The sequence below is a fragment of the Rhinolophus sinicus genome, chromosome 1, assembly GCF_057876585.1.
Source record: "Rhinolophus sinicus isolate RSI-liver-muscle chromosome 1, RSI-T2T, whole genome shotgun sequence".
In the NCBI taxonomy this organism is placed as follows: Eukaryota; Metazoa; Chordata; class Mammalia; order Chiroptera; family Rhinolophidae; genus Rhinolophus; species Rhinolophus sinicus.
In genome coordinates, this window is record NC_142501.1 from 204,520,322 (window position 1) to 204,540,501 (window position 20,180).

Here is a 20,180-nt window from a genome sequence, read left to right on the forward strand (position 1 = left end):
TGTTTGTTTGTGTTTAGGACACAAGATGGTGAAACAGCCCAACCCAAAGAAGTCCAGCAGAAACAGGGCTCTGCCCACCAGGAATGGTTTACCAAGTATTTTTCTTTCTAAATTGAGCCTTGGGACCTATCACAAAGAGGACATTTGAAAAACATTTCTTTTAAAACGTGATTGAGGGAATGAACTAAAAAAACCAACCAACCAAATAACTTGCTTGATGTGATTTGCATATGATAGCTGAAACAAATTTTGGCATTGACATTGTATACTGTTTCATTGTGACACCAGTTCATTAAAAAATTCTTGTCACGAGGATGAAACCAGTGTTATCAGAAAGCATCCTAGGAAAACGTTACTAATGTTACTGATGACCTACATAGTGTATTTCTAGTGTCCGTAAAATTGCAATCCACTCTGTGGACTCTTTGTGATTTCCATGGTCTACTTTTAAGGTGCTTTCATTTTTCCTTAGGGTGTAAGTCATTTCCATTTGAAAAACGTTTCTATGTAAATGATATAATTCAAAATGCACATCTAACCTCAGTAAGAAGAGGAGTAAAACAAGTTCAAATTTACCAGGAAGGCCAATTAAAAACAAAACATGAAACTACAAGGAATGAACAGTGGCAGGTCTTGACATACTGGGATTAAGTATTTTGATTTCCTAATCCAGGCCACGAAGTAGATAATAGAGGGGATAACACCTACCTCAAAAGGGGCTTTATGAGGATTAAGCAAAATAACATGGGTAATGATCCCAATCATGAATTGGAATTAAACACTGCCAGGATCCTTCTGCGAATAACCAAGCCTCGCCCCGTCATGCGTCTCAGTTTCAATGGCTGTAGTGTCAACCTGGTCATTTGTGAAGGGTTCTAGGTTAGCTGTTCTTTCAAGTCAAAGATTTACTGAACCTCTGCTCTTGGGTTTGGGCCATTTGCCTCATGGTATGCTGCTACCCCACTGCATGGACGCTCAGTACGTTACAGGGACCTGGGAGTGGCCGTTCACGGGGCAGACCTCTGTCAGGCCACACTGAATGGTCGGACCCTAGGAAAGAGCAGTGTGATTTGACAAGACTCAATACACCTTTTAGTGAGCATAATATGTTCTCACTCCTTTGGTGCTGGCCCAGGAGGTGGCCCATAAACACCTGTTTATTCTATGCACTGTCAAATCTTTGCTCTTGGAATAAAACTTTAAACAGCTGGGCAATAAAAATGGTTGTGACTTGTGTTGATTTTCCAAAGAAGAGTGAAATCAGATGAAGGCTGAACGTGGAACCAGGAAGTTCGCGTTGACCTCAATCAGATCATCTTCAAATAAAAAGGAGCTGCTTACAAACCTGTGTTATTTTGAGAGAAATGCAATTCCACAAGTTAAAGGTAAATTTACTATCTAATCAAAACACATGGCCCGAGTAAGATATTTTTTTTTTTTTTTTTTTTTTTTTAAAGATTTTATTGGGGAAGGGGAGCAGGACTTTATTGGGGAACAGTGTGCACTTTCAGGACTTTTCTCCAAGTCAAGTTGTTGTCCTTTCAATCTTAGTTGTGGAGGGTTCTGTTCAGCTTCAAGTTGTTGTTCTTTCAGTCTTAGTTGTGGAGGGCGCAGCTCAGCTCCAGGTCCAGTTGCCGTTGCTAGTTGCAGGGGGCCCACCATCCCAGTGCGCCCACCATCCCGGTGCGCCCACCATCCCTTGCGGGAGTCGAAACCGGCAACCTTGTGGTTGAGAGGACATTCTCCAACCAACTGAGCAATCGGGAGCTCAGCGCAGCTCAGCTCAAGGTGCCGTGTTCAATTTTAGTTGCAGGGGGCACTGCCCACCATCCCTTGCGGGAGTCGAGGAATTGAACTGGCAACCTTGTGGTTGAGAGCCCACTGGCCCATGTGGGAATCGAACCGGCAGCCTTCGGAGTTAGGAGCACGGAGCTCTAACCGCCTGACCCACCGGGCCGGCCCCCGTAAGATAATTTTTGAATGCAAATATTCGCTACCATATATGTAACATGTCCTATTATTTTTTCAGCATCATGTATTCTTTTGTTGTGCTTTGTTTCCTGCTTAGAGTGAGCACTGCAGAATTACAACGTTTGTGTTTTGTGTTGTAAAGACGACAGACAGGGAGTTCTTTGCTAAAACATTTTCCCACCGCTGTGCAACTCCTGATGACTAGCAAAGCAGGCTGCGCGTCATACTCCTGTCCAGTAACTCAGCGTAACGCCTGCTGCAGGAAGAGTTGTACTGAGACCCTACATCTGTTCTGACTCCTTTCTTGTGGCAGGTGAGTGTAAGATCTCATCACATTTCTAGATTGTACCAGTTATTACATCTTTGTTAACTAAACCTTTGCATGCTCTCATTTTTCCTTTAGAACATATTTCTCAGGCATTGGAGTAAAGCATTACTAGTTTCAGGTGTACAAAACAGTGTGAGAGACATTTACACCCCTCACAAAGTGATAACCACCCTCCCCTAATCTACTACCCCTCTTACATCGTATATCGCTGTTACAGTTCCATTGACTCTATTCCCTATGCTGTACTCCGCATCCTGGGACTATGAGGTTGGACAATTAAGTTCACAACCTCACCCAGAAAAAGTGCTACATACCTCATTGCTGAATATCACTACAGTCACCTTCGAAGTACTCCCCTTGGGAAGCTATGCACAAATGCCAGCACCTAGTCCACCCTTCAAAGCAATTTTGGAACTCTTTTTTCTGGGCTGTCATTATATTACCCTTGATGTCCTGAATGTCATCAAAATGTCTTCCTTGCAATATTTCCTTTATCTTCGGGTAAAGAAAGAAGTCATTGGGGGCTAGATCAGGTGAGTAGGGAGGGTGTTTCAATACAGTTATTTGTTTCCTGGCTAAAAACTCCCTCACAGACAGAGCCATGTGAGCTGGTGCATTGTCGTGATGCAAGTGCGAGGAATTGTTGGTGAAAAGTTCAGGTCATTTTTGTCTAACTTTTTCACACAGGCTTTTCAGCACTTCCAAATAGTCAACTTGGTTAACTGTTTATCCAGTTGGTACAAATTCATAATAAATAATCCCTCTAATATCAAAAAAGATTAGCAACATTGTTGCAACAAGTTTGTGAACTTACTTGTCAGACTTCGTGTATATATATTAAACTATAGTTGACATTCAATATTATTCAGCTTCAGCATCAGGTGTACAATGCAGTGATCAGGCATCTACACCATCCATGAAGTGATCTCCCTAATAAGACAAGTACCCATCTGACACCCTATATAGTCTACAACATTATTGATTATACTCCCCAAGATGTCTTTCATATCCCTGTGGCAATATTGTTGCTACCAATTTATGCTTTCTAATCCCCTCACCTTCTCCTTCATCCCTAGTCCCCTCCCATCTAGCAACCATCAGTTTTTTCTCTATGTCTCTGAGACTATTTCTGTTTAGTTTGCTCATTTATTCTTTTCTTTAGACTCCACATATAAGTGAGATCATATGGTATTTGTCTTTCTCCGACTGACGTATTTCACTTAACATAATGTTCTCTAGGTCCATCCATATTGTTGCAAATGGTAAGATTTCATTATTTTTTATGGTTGAGTAATACTCCATTGTATAAATGTACCACAGTTTATTAACCCAGTGGTCTACCGATGGGCATTTCAGTTGTTTCCATGTCTTGGCTATTGTGAATAGTCCTGCAATAAACATAGGGGTGCATATATTTTTTTTCAAATTAGTGTTTTGGATTTCTCTGGATAGATACCTAGGAGTGGAACTGCTGGATCATAAGGTAGTTCCATTTCCAGTTTTTTGAGATACCTCCATACTGCTTTCCATAGTGGCTGCACCAGTCTGCAATCCCACCAACAGTGCAGGGGGGTTCCCTTTACTCCACATCCTCACCAGCACTTGTTTGTTGATTTATTGATGATAGCCATTTTGACTGGGGTGAGGTGGTATCTCATTGTGGTTTTTATTTGCATTTCTCTAATGATTAGTGAGGTTGAGCATTTTTTCATATGTCTGTTGGCCATCTGTATGTCCTCTTTAGAAAAATGTCTCTTCATGTCCTCTGCCCATTTTTTAATTGGGTTTTTGTTTTTTTGGTGTTGAGTTGAGTGAGTTTTTTAAAATAAATTTTGGATATTAACCCCTTATTAGATGTATTATTGACAAATATCTTCTCCCACTCAGTAGAATGCCTTTATATTGACGGTTTCCTTTGCTATGAAAAAACTTTTTAGTTTGATATAATCCCATATGTTTTTCCTTTTAATTCCCTTGCCTGAGGGGATATATCAGTAAAAATATTAGACTATCTGGAAGAAATGGATAATTTTCTAGAAGCCTACAGCCTTCTAAGGCTGAACCAAGAAGAAATGGAAAATCTGAATAGACTGACTACTACCTGTGAAATTGAATCAGTAATCAGCAAGCTCCCAACAAACAAAGGCCCTGGACCAGATGGCTTTACAGGTGAATTTTACCAAACATTCAAAAAAGAATTATCACCTATTCTCAAACTATTCCAAAAAATCCAGCAGGAGGGAAGGTTCCCAAACTCTTTTTATGAGGCCACTATCCCCCTGATCCCAAAACCAGACAAAGACATTACAAAAAAAGAAAACTACAGGCCAGTATTCCTAATGAAGAACATAGATGCAAAACTCAACAAAATATTAGCAAACAGAATTCAGCAATACATTAAAAAGATGTACATCATGATCAAGTGGGATTCATTCCTGGTATGCAAGATTGGTTCAATATCTGCAAATCAATTAACATGATACACCATATTAACAAAATGAAAAATAAAAATCATATGGTCATATCAATAGACGGAGAAAAAGCATTTGACAAAATCCAACAGCCATTTATGATAAAAACTCTTAGCAAAGTGGGAATAGAGTGATTATATCTCAACATAAAAAGGGCCATATATGATAAACCCACAGCTAACATCACATTCAACGGGGAAAAGCTAAACCCATTCCCCTTAAGGTCAGGAATGAGACAACAGTGCCCACTTTCTCCACTTTTATTCAACATAATTCTGGAAGTTCTAGCCACAGCAGTCAGACAAGAAAAAGAAAGAAAAGGCATCCAGATTGGTAAGGAGGAAGAAAATTGTCATTATATGCAGATGACATGATACTTACTATATAGAGAGAACCCTAAAGACTCCACAAGAAATTATTAGAACTGATAAATGAATTTATTAAAGTAGCAGGATAAAAAATTAATATTCAGAAATAAGTTGCATTTTTATACACCAATAATAAACTATCAGAAGGAGAAATTAAGAAAGCAGTCCCATTTACAATTGCTTCAAAAACAATAAAACACACTTGCAAAAAATAAAATACTTAGAATAAATTTAACCAAAGAAGTAAAAGACCTGTACTCAGAAAATATAAGACACTTGAAGAGATTAAAAAAGATACAAATAAATGGAAACACATACCATGCTCATAGATAGGAAGAATTCATATAGTTAAAATGTTCATACTACCTAAGGCAATATATAGATTCAGTGCAATTCCTATCAAACCACCAATGACATTTTTCACAGAAATAGAACAAATAATCCTAAAATTTATATGGAACCATAAAAGACCCTGAATAGCCATAGCAATCTTGAGAAATAAAGTGGGAGGTATAACGATACCTGACATCAAATCATACTACAACACTATAGTAATCAAAACAGTATGGTACTTGCTGAAGCTTTTTTTTGATGTGACAAAATTACCATCCAGAAAGTTTCTAGCAACTTACAGCTTTCACCATCAGTGAATGAAATTTTCTCTCTGTATCCTAGAAAATATTGACAAAAAAACACAACTCAATTTGATAGATAAAACATTCTTATTTTCATTTGCATAACCTAGTCCATCAGTCTCTCAAGAGCAGAGTGGTCTAGAGACGATGGTGATGGCTTGGAGGGAACAGTGAAGATGTAATGAATGATTCGGGACTGAGTTGGGAGGGAGAAATGAGAGGATTTGATAATAAATCTCTTTAGGTTATGACACAGGGAGGAAGAGTTAACATCTCTGTGGAGCAAAACTGGAAAGGAATATTGCTGCAACTTGTTTCTTACCTGGGGTAGAAGAGAGCAAATTCACCCAGTCAATGGCTGCATACCGTGTACCAGAGCCCCAAACTGCTCTAGCATTGATGCAACACCCAACACTGCAGTTTCAACTGAGGCTACTTTACTCAATGTCCAGGATTCACCAGGTTGTGCAAATTATATGGAGCTGTCATAGGGCCCGCCTTCCCTGCGAACCTGAGATTCCCAAGGGCAGCACTGATCTCCACTATCATTTCTGGTTTTGATCTACTACCTCCTACTAGCTCCTCAGCGGTCTGCTCTCCCCTTACAGGAGATAACCAAGGCACTCATCGTAGCATTTGCCTCCTTACTAAGCACGGTTAGTTTCTCGCTATCCCTCCACCCGGAGTCCAATGCAGTAATAACCAGCCAACTCCACTGTTCTTGTGTGCAGCATTCCCCCTTACCTTCCAGTTGTTTGAATCCTTGAACTAACAACCTTCCCTTCCACTCGGACACTTTCCTGGGCCACCCGTGGTGGAATCTTCAGCAACTGGGCCAACCCTTTGTGCTGGTGACTGTCTGTACTTCACATACCACTCAGGATGGGTCCTCCCTGCCAGCCAGACAGTGAGTGAGGCAGTTCCCAAACCTCATCATACTGCCGGCCCTCAGACCACGTCCCTAACAGCCGTCAGTCGGGTCCCCCCGAGGCAAACCCTAAGACACAATTAGAGGTGCAAGAAACGTATTAGGGAGATCCATACCCGTCAGCCAGACCACCAGAAACATGCCTGTAGTTGATCAAGTTGGGTTTGTTACTTGCTGCAGAGGGAGGATGCTCACCGTGGGGCTTCAGAGGTGTTAGAACCTCTGCTAAGATTCTGGCTTTGGTTGGGTGCTTTCAAGGAGAGTCTAAGGAAGCAGGGATTCACTCTAGATTGGGTGCTGTCAGAAAGTGGGGGCAATTCTATAACTGGGTGTCTTAATCTTACCTATAGGGAAGGCAGATTAGAGTGAGGAGAAAGCTGTACATGGTTAAGAAAAAAGTCATGGTCACTGATTTAAGCCAGGAGGATATTGGGTTATTCAGAGAGTGGTACAGTAACATTTTTTTCCTCCGGTACTTAGACAAAATATTGAAGTGGTGGTTTTGTCCTACTTTATCGTGGTCTCAGAGCAACTCTGTCCGGGGTTGGTATTCTGAAACCGTTTATGTGCAGCGGGAGAGTAACATGGCCAAGCATTGCTAGGTCAGCATCCGGATGTCAGGGACAGGTCCCTACACCCCTTCTCATGGGAAACACCTGTGTAAGACAAAGGGGACAGGACGCAGAGACAGGAAGAGCCTTGAGAATGGCATACAGGGTTGACAACTGTGAAAGGAGGCCCAAAAAAGATTTGGGCAAAGGTCAGCTCTGAGAGTGTCAGGCGGGCTGATGGAACGCCAGAGCAAAGACTGCCCATTAGGAGTCGTGTTGGGCAGTAATGACCCAGCTCCAGGACCCGCACTGGGCTTGGGCACAGCCAGAAAGAGCACGGCTTCTGTTGGAACTTTGCAGCAGGTCCCCAAAGGCGGGAGCTTTGGCAACTGCACTCCCCACAATGGCTCTTGAAAGAAACAATTTTAAATGATAGCTTTGCTGGGCAGAATAGTCTGGGTTGTAGGTCCCTGCTTTTCATCCCTTTGAATATTTCATGCCAATCCCTTCTTGCCTGCAAACACAATTATGTTTCAAAATTGTTTATAATTTTTCTTTGGTGTCTGCCTCCTCCATCAGACTGTAAATTCTAGCATGGGAGGGACCACTATTTCCTGGCCCAGACTGTACCACCAGGGCCTAGGGTAGTGACACATAATAGATGCTCAGCCTAACCTACTTCTTAAATAAAGGGATGTCTAACTCTTCATCCCAGCTTTAACTGAAGGAAATTACCCATGTTTCCAGAATTTACTTTTCAGCCATATCCTGTGAAAAGCACTCACATTTTAATTGGTAAAACTACCAAGATGTACTCTGTTAAGAACTCAATAAAATTTATAAATTATGTAGATGTTTATGTAAAACACAAAAACACGTTCCAGTCAAAAAAACAAATGAAGTGAAGTGCTCTTGTGGCCTCTAGAGACCCAGGACCAAACCCTCAGGAATGTCAACATTTAGAGGTTGGGTGAAAGAGGAAGGAGAAAGGGGAGATGCATTAAAGAGAATGAGTTCAAGGTAAAAAGATAAAGTGCCCAATTTGGCCACAGCGAAATGGCTGGTAACTCACTAGCACAGTTGTGGTCACAGAGGGACAGATGGCAGCCTAGAGTAGAAGAGAGAGAAGGGGAGGAGGTGGAGACTGAAGGAGGGGCAGGGACATGGGACAGCTGCTCAAGCACCAAGGGGAGCACTGAGGGGACACTGAAGATGGGGGACAAAGAACTCTGTGCGCAGCAGAGCGTGACCCAGGAGATGGGCATGCAGGGGTAGACATGACCCATGGGATTAAGCCCTAGAGAAGGCAGCTGGCCTGGGACCAGAACACTTGTGGAAAGGCTGGTCTTACACAGGGAAGGCACGTCAGCAGATGGAACAGGAAGGAAAAAAGATGCCATGAAGATGTGGGTAGGTTTATCATAACAGAGTGAGAAGATACCATTTCCCCGAAAATAAGACCTAGCCGGACAATCAGCTGTAATGTGTCTTTTGGAGCAAAAATTAATATAAGACCAGCCTTATATTATATGAGACCTGGTCTTATAGTAAAATAAGACCGGGTCTTACACTAATTTTTGCTCCAAAAGATGCATTAGACCTGATTGTCTGGCTAGGTCTTATTTTCGGGGAAAAACGGTAAGAGAAATCCCAGTCTTGGCTTGTTACTTTCTCACTGAAGGAGACAGCAGCTCAGAGGGTTTCCTCTGATAATCAACCATCAAGACATGATTAAAAGAAAAAACATATTTACAAACAGACAAGACTGAAACACTATTTGACAGAAAACACGAATTTAATAAGGAAATGGCAATAACTGATACATACATTGCTTCAAAATATTTTCACTAAGCACCAAACAGAATAGTTCCTGAACTTTATCACCAAGAACCCCTTTATTATTGAAAGACTGCCTAAAAGTTAATCAGTTTATTTAGATTTTTAATCAAGAAATCTATAGCTGCCCATCAGAGCTTCTAATTAGCATGAGATGACCAGGTTAATGACCTTGAAGTCACATAATGTGAGAAAAATAATTTTAAAGGCTTTGTTTAACCTATACATTCTCACTGAGGGGACCTGTTGGCCTCAACCTGTATCCTATGCACACAGAAACAAAATGAGTACTAAGTATTAGATATAAAAGAGAAATAATACATGGTCCCTGTATATTCAGAGGGAAATAATGCCTAATACAAGGGGCACAGAGACAGATACAAATTACTAACCCTCCAGGGAGAACCAAGCGAGGTTCCTCGTGTGTCCTGGGGGTGGGGCAGCGAGGGCACTCGGGGACTTCAGGGACAGGGCGGCACCCAGGCCAGACGCACTGAGTGGATGGCACGTGTGTGGGGAGGAGCCTTTGAGGCTGGAGAAAACAAGTGAGCCAAGAAACCAAGCCACAGAGGCACTCCTGCCTCTCCAGGAGACAGTGGAGTGTTTGTTTTGGGAAAAGGGATGTAATCTAGTAAGAGACTAAACAACAGAGAAAGGAAAGCCTCCTGCAGGCAGAGCCAGACACAATGCCAGTCTGTAGCAGCAGATCAACAGACCATGTCGGCCTGTGTGACCACCAAGGAGGCCCAAACGTCGTCCCAAATGCTGAGGCTCATATCCTCTTTGTGGAGGGTAAGAGGCCAAGAGTCACCCCACAAGCCCCTCCCCAGCCAGAGGCCCTGGCCCTCAGAATCAACACTATCACCAATAAGAGCCTTCCTTAATGGAAAATTTCTCCAAAAAAGCAAAACAAAAACAACACAAGCAAACAACACTCAAAACAAAAAGTGACATCACAGTGACCTTTAACCCTCATACATCACCTCTGCCCATGTGGAGCTATTAAGAACAGGGGTGCCCTGTTCCTTAGACTGATTCATTACTGCAGAACGTAACAAAATTCAGCATATCACTGTTCCTACTACATCCCCTCCCAACCCAAAGTAAAGATCACACAAAATATAAACTTACCCAAATAAAAGCCAGTATCAACTTAAGGATCCTACTGTAGTATTACCACTAACCTAGGATATTACAATCCTCTTCGACCTATTTTCAAAATGTCCTCATTCTGAGAGTCTGGAGGCATTATAAACATTGGTCGCATTAGATTCCTGTTCTTGAGGTAGTTCAAAGTCTTGAAACACAGCAAGTTTACATATTTTTACATACTACCACTGAGGGCTAATTAACATAAAAGGCTATAACCAGAATTCTCACCCTCTGATTCACGGTCAGATAACACAAACTGGGTTTTCCTCACATGATACAATCTAATCTAAAACTAGAAACACACCGAGATTAAGTTATACAAAAATGTAAAAAATAAAAACAAGCAGAAAAACAAAACATAAAAGCATCTGTCCGTGGCGTCACAGTCTAAATTTTGCTACAAAAAAAATTTACTTGGTTTACAAAAGCTATAGGTATTTTATAAAGTACTAAAGAAATAACAGCTTATAAAAATAGGGGGAGATTTTTATACGGGAGCATGAAACTAAAAGCATCTCGTTGTATGGCAACGCGTTCTTCTAAAACGAACTGTCCTCAGTAAGTGGTGTTTGGCAGACACCCTGGGCTTAGGCTGCCTCATACAGCAGCCCGGTTCCCGCCGCTATAACTCAGGTTTGCTTCATAGGTGCAGGGATGTTAGCAGACGCCTGCTCCAGATAGGCCAGAGAGCCCTGGGGGACGTCGGCTGGCTTTTTGTGCTGCGCGCTGACGTCCTCCAGCACCTGCTGCCAATGCCGCAGCTTGGTCACGTGCTTCTGGACCAGAGCATCCTTCCGCTGCAGCTCGTTCCTTAGTTCCGAGACATCCTACGAAGGAAGGTGATGAAGTCAGAGCAAACACATGCAGAGTGAATACAGTTCCTGCTTAGTTCAGGGCACTAAGAAGATCTATTAAACCACGCCAAGCCCGTTACTCTGCTTGGCTCCTGTATTCGAATAACCCAAAGCAACTCTTCCAATGGCAGCTGTCTGCCTCACACTGAGAGTTTTTAATTCATTTTTTAAAAAATATTAGGTTGGTGCAAAAGTAAGTGCAGTTTTTGCAATTATTTTTAACCTTTTAAACCACAATTACTTTTGCACCAACCTAATAATACACAAGTTATAGTTTTGCGAAGTATCAAAGGGCAGCCAAAAAAGAAATCAGTCTCTTCCCCATCGGGGTCCCCAGGCACCCAGCACCTCTGTCCAAAGGCTGCTGCTGAGAATCAAAAACACTGAGATTTTGAAACACATGGCAACAACTGTTTAAAAGAATCCACAACCACTGTTCTATCATTTAAGATTATGAGTGTTAAAAATCTCACTTTCAAGAACTTTTTAAATGAATAGCAGCATTCTAATTCTCGATCAAGACCTGGCCTTGAATACACCTGTTACTACTCAAGTGTTCACATCAGGAAATGATCCGACGTGATGAAGTGTAAGAGCATCCTCTTCTTACCACTCACCTTCTCGACAGTTGGTATCACTGAATAAAAAGGACATTTTAATTGGTCAGCTCGTGGGAGCAGTTACTTGAAAAACTGGCCCCCAGTGATCACCTCTGTTTAATGTTTCTCATTAGGGGTGCCTAGCCAGGATGACTCTTCCCTCTTCCACACCAAGGGGGCAGGCCATGGGCCCAACACCTTAAATGCCACTGAAGCTTCCCAGTCATCATGACAACTCCAACACACTTCCTAATGCCCTGGTTTCAACAAATGTCACGTCTGGGGACAGAAATCCTGAGCTTCAAGGAGCCTGGAATAGCACATTTAATTTCTGATTCCCCAAACAAACTTTCAGAGCCCTTCCTACGTGTATGGCACTGGGTAATGCAACTGGGGAGACATGGATTGCAGTTCTTGTTCAAAACGAGCTTGTCATCACGTTCGTGGCTTTTCAACCTTTTTCAAGCAGCAGAACCTTTTAAGAAAAGTCTTCCAGGAAAAGCCAATGTATGAAACTGCTCTATTTGAGGCCGGGCTTTGCCCGGCCTTCCTCCACTACTTGTCCAGGATGTCCTGAGCACTGACAACTAGCTACATACGTACTCAACCTATGAAGCCCCAGTGGAACCAGCGGGAAAATGGCTTTCATTTAAAACCATTTAGAGCATAGAGGGAATCCTGATAAGCTCTGCTCTTCCTAAAAGTTGAGGAAACTGAGTTCGTACCTCTTTGATAACTTGCTCTGGTTTCTGGACAGATAACTGCAATCTTTTCTGTAGGAAAAAACACTCTGTCTGTCTCGCAATATCCAGAAATTTCTGGATACACTGATCAACACCTTAAAAACAAAAAAAAGAGAACAAACTATTAAATCAAGAAAAACACTAGACACAAATATCTGCCTCATAAATGAATGGTCAGAATATCAAAACAGAACCTTCTCAAAGATGTAATCTGTATTTGAATCATGGCCACAGCAATAATGTTGACCCCCAACCCCCACATTAACCAACATTAAATAGCAAGTAATTCGTGCTTATATCAGGTGAATAAGAGACCTTACTAAAGAAGAACAAAAGTTCTTCTGAAGAAAGACAATGGGTTCTTCCAAAAAAGACAATCCGGAGTCCCAGCAATTAGCATGATTTCCAGTTAAAATATGACATTTACAATACAGTAAAAGGCCGGCCTGATGGTTCAGGCAGTTGGAGCTCCATGCTCCTAACTCCGAAGGCTGCTGGTTCGATTCCCACATGGGCCAGTGGGCTCTCAACCACAAGGTTGCCGGTTCAACTTCTCGAGTCCCGCAAGGGATGATGGGCTCCACCCCCTGCAACTAAGACTGAACATGGCACCTTGAGCTGAACTGCCTCCCGAATGGCTGTTGGTTGGAGCGTGGGCTCTCAACCACAAGGTTGCCAGTTCGATTCCTTGAATCCCACAAGGGATGGTGGGCAGCGCCCCCTGCAACTAAAGATTGAACATGGCACCTTGAGCTGAGCTGCCACTGAGCTCCTGGATGGCTCAGGTGGTTGGAGTGCATCCTCTCAACCACAAGCTTGCCGGTTTGACTCCTGCAAGGGATGGTGGGCTGCGCCCCCTGCAATTAGCAACGGCAACTGGACCTGGAGCTGAGCTGCGCCCTCCACAACTAAGATTGAAAGGACAACAACTTGGAAAAAAAAAGTCCTGGAAGTACACACTGTTCCCCAATAAGGTCCTGTTCTCCTTCCCCAATAAAAAATCTTTAAAAATACAGTAAAAGAAATCACAGAAGTACTGGGCACTGCTGGGGAAAGAACTTGGGCAAGAAGCGGGAAGAAGACTTTCCTGTTACACCTATTCAAAAAATAATCAAAACTTATTTTAAAAGCAGTACACACTACTGGTCTTCTTTGTCCTAACACTGACATGAAAAGCTCATCGTAAGTGGTTCATCATGAGTGACTCAATATGTCAGTTAATAAACCGAAGAGAGACCCAGCAGTAGATAGAGATGATCAGCATAAATCCTATTTCCCAGGAAAGTTCTCTTAGGAAACAAGCAGGACCAAAACACATCAAGTGTAAAATCAGCAATCAGGAATCTTGCAAAAGGCAAGAACATTGTCTACAAAAAGGGAATTCTTACCGGTTCGAATTTCTTCCTGATCCGTGCCATTGACATAGTCCTGACTCACTAAAGAAGCAAAGCAAGCCTGTGTGATCAAAACATATCACAAAAGAAAACATGTTATTCACACAACAAAAGCCTTACTTCAGAGTAAGAAACAACTTCTCCTGAAGTCAATGAGTTGATAGCATCTAGGTTTGCACACCAGAGGACAAGATATCATGACAATAAAGAAACTTGGTCAACTGACTCCAATAGGCCCAGAAGAACAGCCGGTAAATGCGGCAGCTGGTGTTTGTCAGCACCCCCATCGGGTCCCTCTCCTGCCACTCCTTTCCCCACTACCTCATTCCACACCAGGCCCTGGACCCCAATTCCAGTCCTAGCCACAGCCTCTCCCTCTGATGCTCACGTGACCTGTACTACCACTCAGGACTCAGCTCAATCACCACCTCCTCAGAGAGACCTTCTCCCTCTACTCTTGAAATGGTTCCCCTCCTGATTGCGCCCTATCCCCAAGCCCAACTTTGTTTTTCACATGGTTAACTGACATCATTCCATTCTTTTAGTTCATCATTAGCTGTCCCCTGCCAGCATGTAAGAATTTTGCTTGTCTTGTTGACAATATGTCTAGTGTGTGAATACTGCTTGGCACAGTGTGGGTGCTCAATAAATACATGCTAATCAGTGGCTGGAAGGCCCAAGAGAAAAACAAGGTTGGTGCCACATGAACAAACAAATCCCAAAAAGGGAGGAGTTCACTCTAAAGGGACGATGATCCAGATGTGTATGTGCTTCAGCCAAGGAGTTCTATGCACAGGCAACTCTCAGGAAATGCACAGAGAAGGCCTAACATGGGGCAGCTGGGCCAGAAATAGAACAGGACGGGAGCTGGGGTCAGAAAGGAAGCCTCAAACCTCAGGGAAGCAGAGCCCCACCAGCAGTAAGCAAACTACACTTGGAGTGAGGCAAGTAGATCTCAGCCCAAATTTAGGCCATTAATTAGATGTGATGGCGCCTCTCCTGCCTGTATCGATGTAGTTGTCCCCATCTGATTTACAGAGAAAAACCACAGGACTCCCCCTGTGAAATCCCTGTAACAGCTCAACAAATCAGAAAAACAAACTGCCCATTCTGTGCACTACTCGGAAAGGTGATTCCTATTGGATGTGGGATATGAGCAGGGTGCCCCTGCTCTGTGAATCCTGTGGCTACTAGAAAACATCCCATCTAGGTGGCCAACTAGTCACCAACTGGCCAAGATAGCTGGGGCTGCTCCCCCACAGCCAGCAGGGCCACCAGATGGTGGGAGGAAACCAGAGCTCAGGAATTTTAGTTCCCTCTTCCCCCTCAAAAAAAAAAAAAAAAAAAAAAAAAGTTAAACAGACCTTTATAGAGAGTTGGACAGTTATATGGAAAAGACCACAGTAAATATCCCAAGAGCCACAGGTAGACACTAAAGGGTTTTTAGGCATTAGGGTGCTGGTGGGCAGCTCTGGCCAAATCTACAGGGCCAGTCTTGCAGCAAGCATTCATGAACGAGGGCACCTCACCTCAATGCTAGATGCTGTTCAAAAGCTTACCCGTCCCTTCCCTTCAGTTTGCAGACACCTTTAAATCAGTCATCTGCAAACTTTTCAATGTACACTCCGTCAGTGAAAGCATTTTGCCCACGCAGCCCCAATAATACACTCATTACAAACTATATCCATATACTACCATGCTATCATATTGCTACAGTACACAACTCACGTGACTAGGATTTAAAATATCGAAAAGGTCATTCCAATTAGAAACTATTTTATTTCCACACACTAACAACTCATCTTTCCCTCTGAAGACCACCGGAAGCAACCAAAGCACTTACTTTTTACCTCTCCGTTGTCAACGACCACTGCCCATCTTCCTGGCTACAGGGGTGTCCTTGGGCCAAACAGATTTCTGGGTCATCTCTGCTTCCCTCCCTGCCTCTCTAACACCCAGCTTTCCTCCTTCCTCGGCCCCTAGTATTAAGTTTCACACAACATTTTCTTTTTTTTTTTTTTTTAGTCCATTTCAGCTCCAAGAGCCCCGTTACTTTAGGACCGCTTCAGGGGGGAACCCAGCGGAAAGGCTACAGGACGTTAACAGTGTAACGGTGCGCTCCGGGGAGGATGGGCCCGGCCGGTACTAAACACTCAGGGATGGGAACAAGAACCAGGTGGGACGGAATTAGCCGGTTGGAACCTGGAAGATTCCTAAGGTTGGGGATGAGCAAACTTCAAGTCCACGTGTCTCCAGAAAAGTCAAGTTTACGTGTCTCCGCTAGCAGACTAGCGCAGAATACTGGCCACCACTCAAGTGTGGAGACCAAAGCAAGTGACTGACATTCTTTGAACCCGTTTCCCGATTTGCAAGCCGGGTGCAAGGGACCGCTGAAGGAGACAACCTGCGCATGTGCAGCTTACGTTTAAGGAAACGTTGGGAACACAGACCCCTACGTCTCATTTTACCTCGAAAGAAGACTCCAACTCATCCACCAAGGTACTCGGAGAAGATCTCGGGGCACCTGGCGCGGCCTGAAGAAGCGAAGCCTGGCCGGGGAGTCCCGGCGGGGGTGGCGGGGGTCCGGGTGGCTGCCCGGAGAACATACCGCCCAGCTGAGCCGCCATTTCTGAAATGGCGGGGGAAAGGCCCACTGCGTCTGCGCGGCAGGTTTAACGCACGTCACGTGACGTCATTGATCACGTGACGGTTGGGGGTTCCCGGGAGAGGTCTGTTGGATGTGGGGGAGAGTGATTGTTTGATGCTTTGGTCTCCTCCTCCTTCTGGGCGCGCAGGCCGCCTGGCTTTTCCTTTTATTTTTCTCAACTTGAGAATGGAGGGCTTTGACCGGATTTGACACCGTTGTGTGGCGGGGACAATCAATAACTACGGTGGAGCGAGCCCTCCCGCGGGAGTCAGGATACTGCTGGTCCCGGCTTCGCCCTTAGCGCTTGGAGTGGCTTTGGCCAAGAGCCTGTCTCTCTGCGCTCAAGTTTACCGGCCGGTAAAAGATGGGAGGAACCCATTCACTCCTCACTTATTGAGAGTTTACTGTGTACTATTAATAATCCAGTCACTGTGGGTATAACAGGAACAAACAGGCACTTTCTGGAGAGACAGGTCACAAAAACGACTAACATTGTTGAGTTTCCCTATCCATGTGTCTGTGTGGGAACAGAGTCCCAGGGAGCAGTTTCCAGGCTCTCAGGCTCACGTGGAAAGCTGCTGGCTCTGGTAGTAGATGGCCATCAGCTGTGGTTAATTGACCATCAGCTGTAACCAGTTAGCCAATTAGCCACCAATGTAACTGCCATGGCTACATTGGTTGATTGGTTGGCAGGCAGAGTAGTGGACAGAAGATTGCAGATCATGTGGATCCCACTTCGTGTGTCTCGCCTGGCCACCAGTGAGAATATAGTAGTGTGACTCCCCTATCTATGGCTCCGTGGGTGTTCCTTTTTGGCCTGTCCATATCCTGTATTCTTATGTGGGGAGAGGGACCAGAGACCTCGCATGACACCCCGCATGACACATGGCACAGCGAGCAGGATATGGTGCCAGCCAGAGCTCTCCGAAGGCTGGTGGAGCAGCTTGTGCGTGTGAAGGCTCAGTCTCAGGAAGCCCATGGGGAGCGGCGCCGGGAGCAGGAAGTGCAATCTGCCTGGGAGAAACGTGACCCCTCAGTGAATTGGTGGTCCTCTGGAGCCTCCTGATGGCACGCCACCGTGTTGGCCAAAGCAAGCGTCATCTTCCTCTTGGTGGTCTGCTGCTGCGTAGGCTCCGTAGGCTCCGACGGTTGCAGACATCTTGCACTGAGGCCTCCACCCACTCAGATACTTGGCACGGTGAGCAGGATTCCGGTCAGGTAGGAATTGTGTCTGTCTCTGGGCAGGAGGACAGGTGGTGCCCACACAGTGTGTGGTGCCCGGTGGCCACTGTTCTCAGGAGTTGGGCCCCCATGGAGGGGTGGAAAGATGTGGACGGTTGAGCATAGGCAGGAGAAGGGGAAGATCGTTGCCGCCGTGTGGGCTGCCGAAGTGCTTGCTGAGGGGGCCCAGATGTGGGACTTGTAGTCTCAGGAGGAAACACTTGCTGAATCCTCGGTGGAGGATGCGGGTGAGGTCAAGGTCGTCCCTCACCCCCAGGTTGGGAGGACTTGGAGCCCTCACCTTAGGAGAGGACACACGTTGTGGGGCCGATGCACAGCCCTGGCGAATGACTGTGGGCTATGGGGAATTGCCTTCCATCCCTGATTTGATGGACCGCTTGACTGTTTGCTTGGGAACGTACCACTATGTAGTGGTGCAGGCAGATGTTTGCTTCCTGTGTCTTGATCAGCCACCGTCGAGAATATGTAACAGCCCTGGCTGTGCCCAGAAAGACTGGTGGTACCCTGAGAATCCTAGCGGTGCCCTGGGACCTCTGGCTGTGCCCAGAAAGTAGATGGACATCAAGGGACAGCCCCTGGGACATTACTTGAACTGGACTGAAACATTTTCTCATGAGCTGGGTTCCTGACACAGGGCCCCTCGCGGAAGACGCTTGTCGTGTAGATTGTGAGGCGAGACCCTGGAGGGGTGGAGTGTGGGGACAGAGTCCCAGAGGGCAATTTCCTGGCTCTTGGGCTCATGTGGAAAGGTGCTGACTCAGGTAGTAGATGGCCATCAGCTGTAACCAGTTGGCCAGTTCCACTGATATAACTGCCGTGGCTGCGTTGGTTGGTTGGCAGGCAGAGAAGTGGACGGCGAATTGTGGATCGTGTGGATCCCATTTTGTGTGTCTCGCCCGGCAGCCAGCGAGAATATAGTGGTATGACTCCCCCATCTATGGCTCCATTTGTGTGCCTTTTTGGCCTCACCATGTCCTGCGTCCTTATGTGGGGAGCGGGACCAGAGACCCTGAATGAACAGCCTGGCACTGTTCCCCTTAGGTATTTATGGTTACATCAAAGAGAAAGTCACTATGCTAATATTTTAATAACTTGCTTTAATGTTTGCATTTATCTTTTCAGAAAGCAAATATGTTTTCATTATATTTAATTTTACGGTTATATATGTGATAATCCAACACACTTGCTGAGCTCTCCTGTCCCAGGTACTATTTAATGAGCTGTGGGTTATAGCACTCATCCCAACTCTCTGCCCTCGTGGAGTTTACTGTTGTTTATGGGGGAGAGAGACAAACTCGTAAGTGTATATGTAGCAATACCATGTAGAGATAAGTGCTAAGATGACAAATGAAACCCGGTCAGGGGATGGCTAAGGATGGATTTGAGATAGATGGTTGGAAAAGGCCTCTCCAGGGAGATCTGCACTGAAATGATTGGAGTGGAATTTTAGCTAGGAAAGCTTTCCAGACAGAGGGGTCCTTGAAGGAGCTTGCCTACCATATTTAAGGAACCACAGAAAAGCCAGCAGGGCCAGAGTAAGGCAGGGTGTAAGTGGTCAGAGTAAAAGCAGGGACTTTCATTTGCCAAATAGTCTCAGACCACAGGTCATCTTCCTGGCCTCAATCTAAATTAAACCTACACTCTCAGCCACTTTACCCTGTTTAATTTTCTTCACAACATTTAAACATTGTCTGCAATTATCTTGTTTGTTTTCTTCTTCATAGAGAAGAAGACACACATGTACACACCGAGGGCCTGCCTCTCTTCTCCTGTACGCCCAACACCAGGAACTGAACCTGGCATAAAATAGGCATAATAAATATTGTCGATTGAACAAAATTAGAATGCCAGGAGGGAAGTAGTCTACTTCAGCAGTTCTCCAACTTTTTTGGGTCTCAGGACCCCTTTGTATTCCTAAAACCTGTTGGGGACCCCAAGCGTTTTTGTTTATGTGGGTTATGGCAGCCATTATTTACCTATTAAAACTCAAAATAGGAAAATATTTACCTATTAAAACTGAATTTAAAAGACTTTGTTCAAAAACCTATTACATGTTGACATACTCTTTTAAGTAAAAATACACCTATTTTCCAAAACCAAAAATAAATGAATGAGGAGAGTGGCATCATTTTACTTTTTTGCAAATGCTTTTAATGTCTGGCTCATTACAGGACTGTATCTCATGCTTACCTAACCAGGAGTAAGTTGCCTGAGAGCATGGGCAGTGGTCTCTCTCTTAGATTCACCCCAGAATAGGGCATGGATGAAGCATTTGGATTTTGCTGAAAATTTTCTCATTTAGAAAACGGGAGAACACTGCCTTGGAAAGATTACTGAGAAAGAGGTCATGCACGTAGGGAGTTGAACACAGTGCCTAGTATAGACGGAATAACGTTGAGAAAAGACAAGTAACATGATGTAATTTGTTCAGAAATTCTCTCTTCACTGATACAGAAATAGA

At 44.4% G+C, this 20,180-nt stretch overlaps 2 protein-coding genes across 2 annotated transcripts in view; one reads left to right on the forward strand and one right to left on the reverse strand.

Annotated features, from left to right (window-relative positions):
* The window catches only part of FAM184B (family with sequence similarity 184 member B), a 77,794-nt gene extending 76,573 nt beyond the window's left edge, over positions 1 to 1,221 (forward strand). The window contains exon 17 of the mRNA XM_088792699.1: positions 18 to 1,221. Within this exon, the coding sequence (XP_088648825.1) occupies positions 18 to 111 (94 nt within the window). The 3' untranslated portion in view covers positions 112 to 1,221. The remainder of the gene's footprint in view (positions 1 to 17) is intronic.
* A 7,807-nt stretch (positions 1,222 to 9,028) lies between these two features.
* Positions 9,029 to 16,484, reverse strand: MED28 (mediator complex subunit 28). The gene is made up of 4 exons (XM_019744429.3): positions 16,299 to 16,484; positions 13,825 to 13,891; positions 12,419 to 12,531; positions 9,029 to 11,067 (listed from the first exon to the last, which is right to left on the reverse strand). The coding sequence occupies exons 1-4, from the start codon at positions 16,455 to 16,457 to the stop codon at positions 10,870 to 10,872; spliced, it is 537 nt and encodes a 178-aa protein (XP_019599988.1). The 5' UTR covers positions 16,458 to 16,484; the 3' UTR covers positions 9,029 to 10,869.
* Positions 16,485 to 20,180: the final 3,696 nt, after the last annotated feature.

Excerpts from the sequence above, each read along its gene's own strand:
- MED28 (XM_019744429.3), bottom strand. The coding sequence starts at position 16,457 with ATGGCGGCTCAGCTGGGCGGTATGTTCTCCGGGCAGCCACCCGGACCC. Across the intron at positions 12,532-13,824 it reads TCAGGAAGAAATTCGAACCG|GTGTTGATCAGTGTATCCAG; the intron begins GTAAGAATTCCC and ends TTTGTTTTTAAG. Across the intron at positions 11,068-12,418 it reads CAGAGCAAGTTATCAAAGAG|GATGTCTCGGAACTAAGGAA; the intron begins GTACGAACTCAG and ends CTTCCTTCGTAG.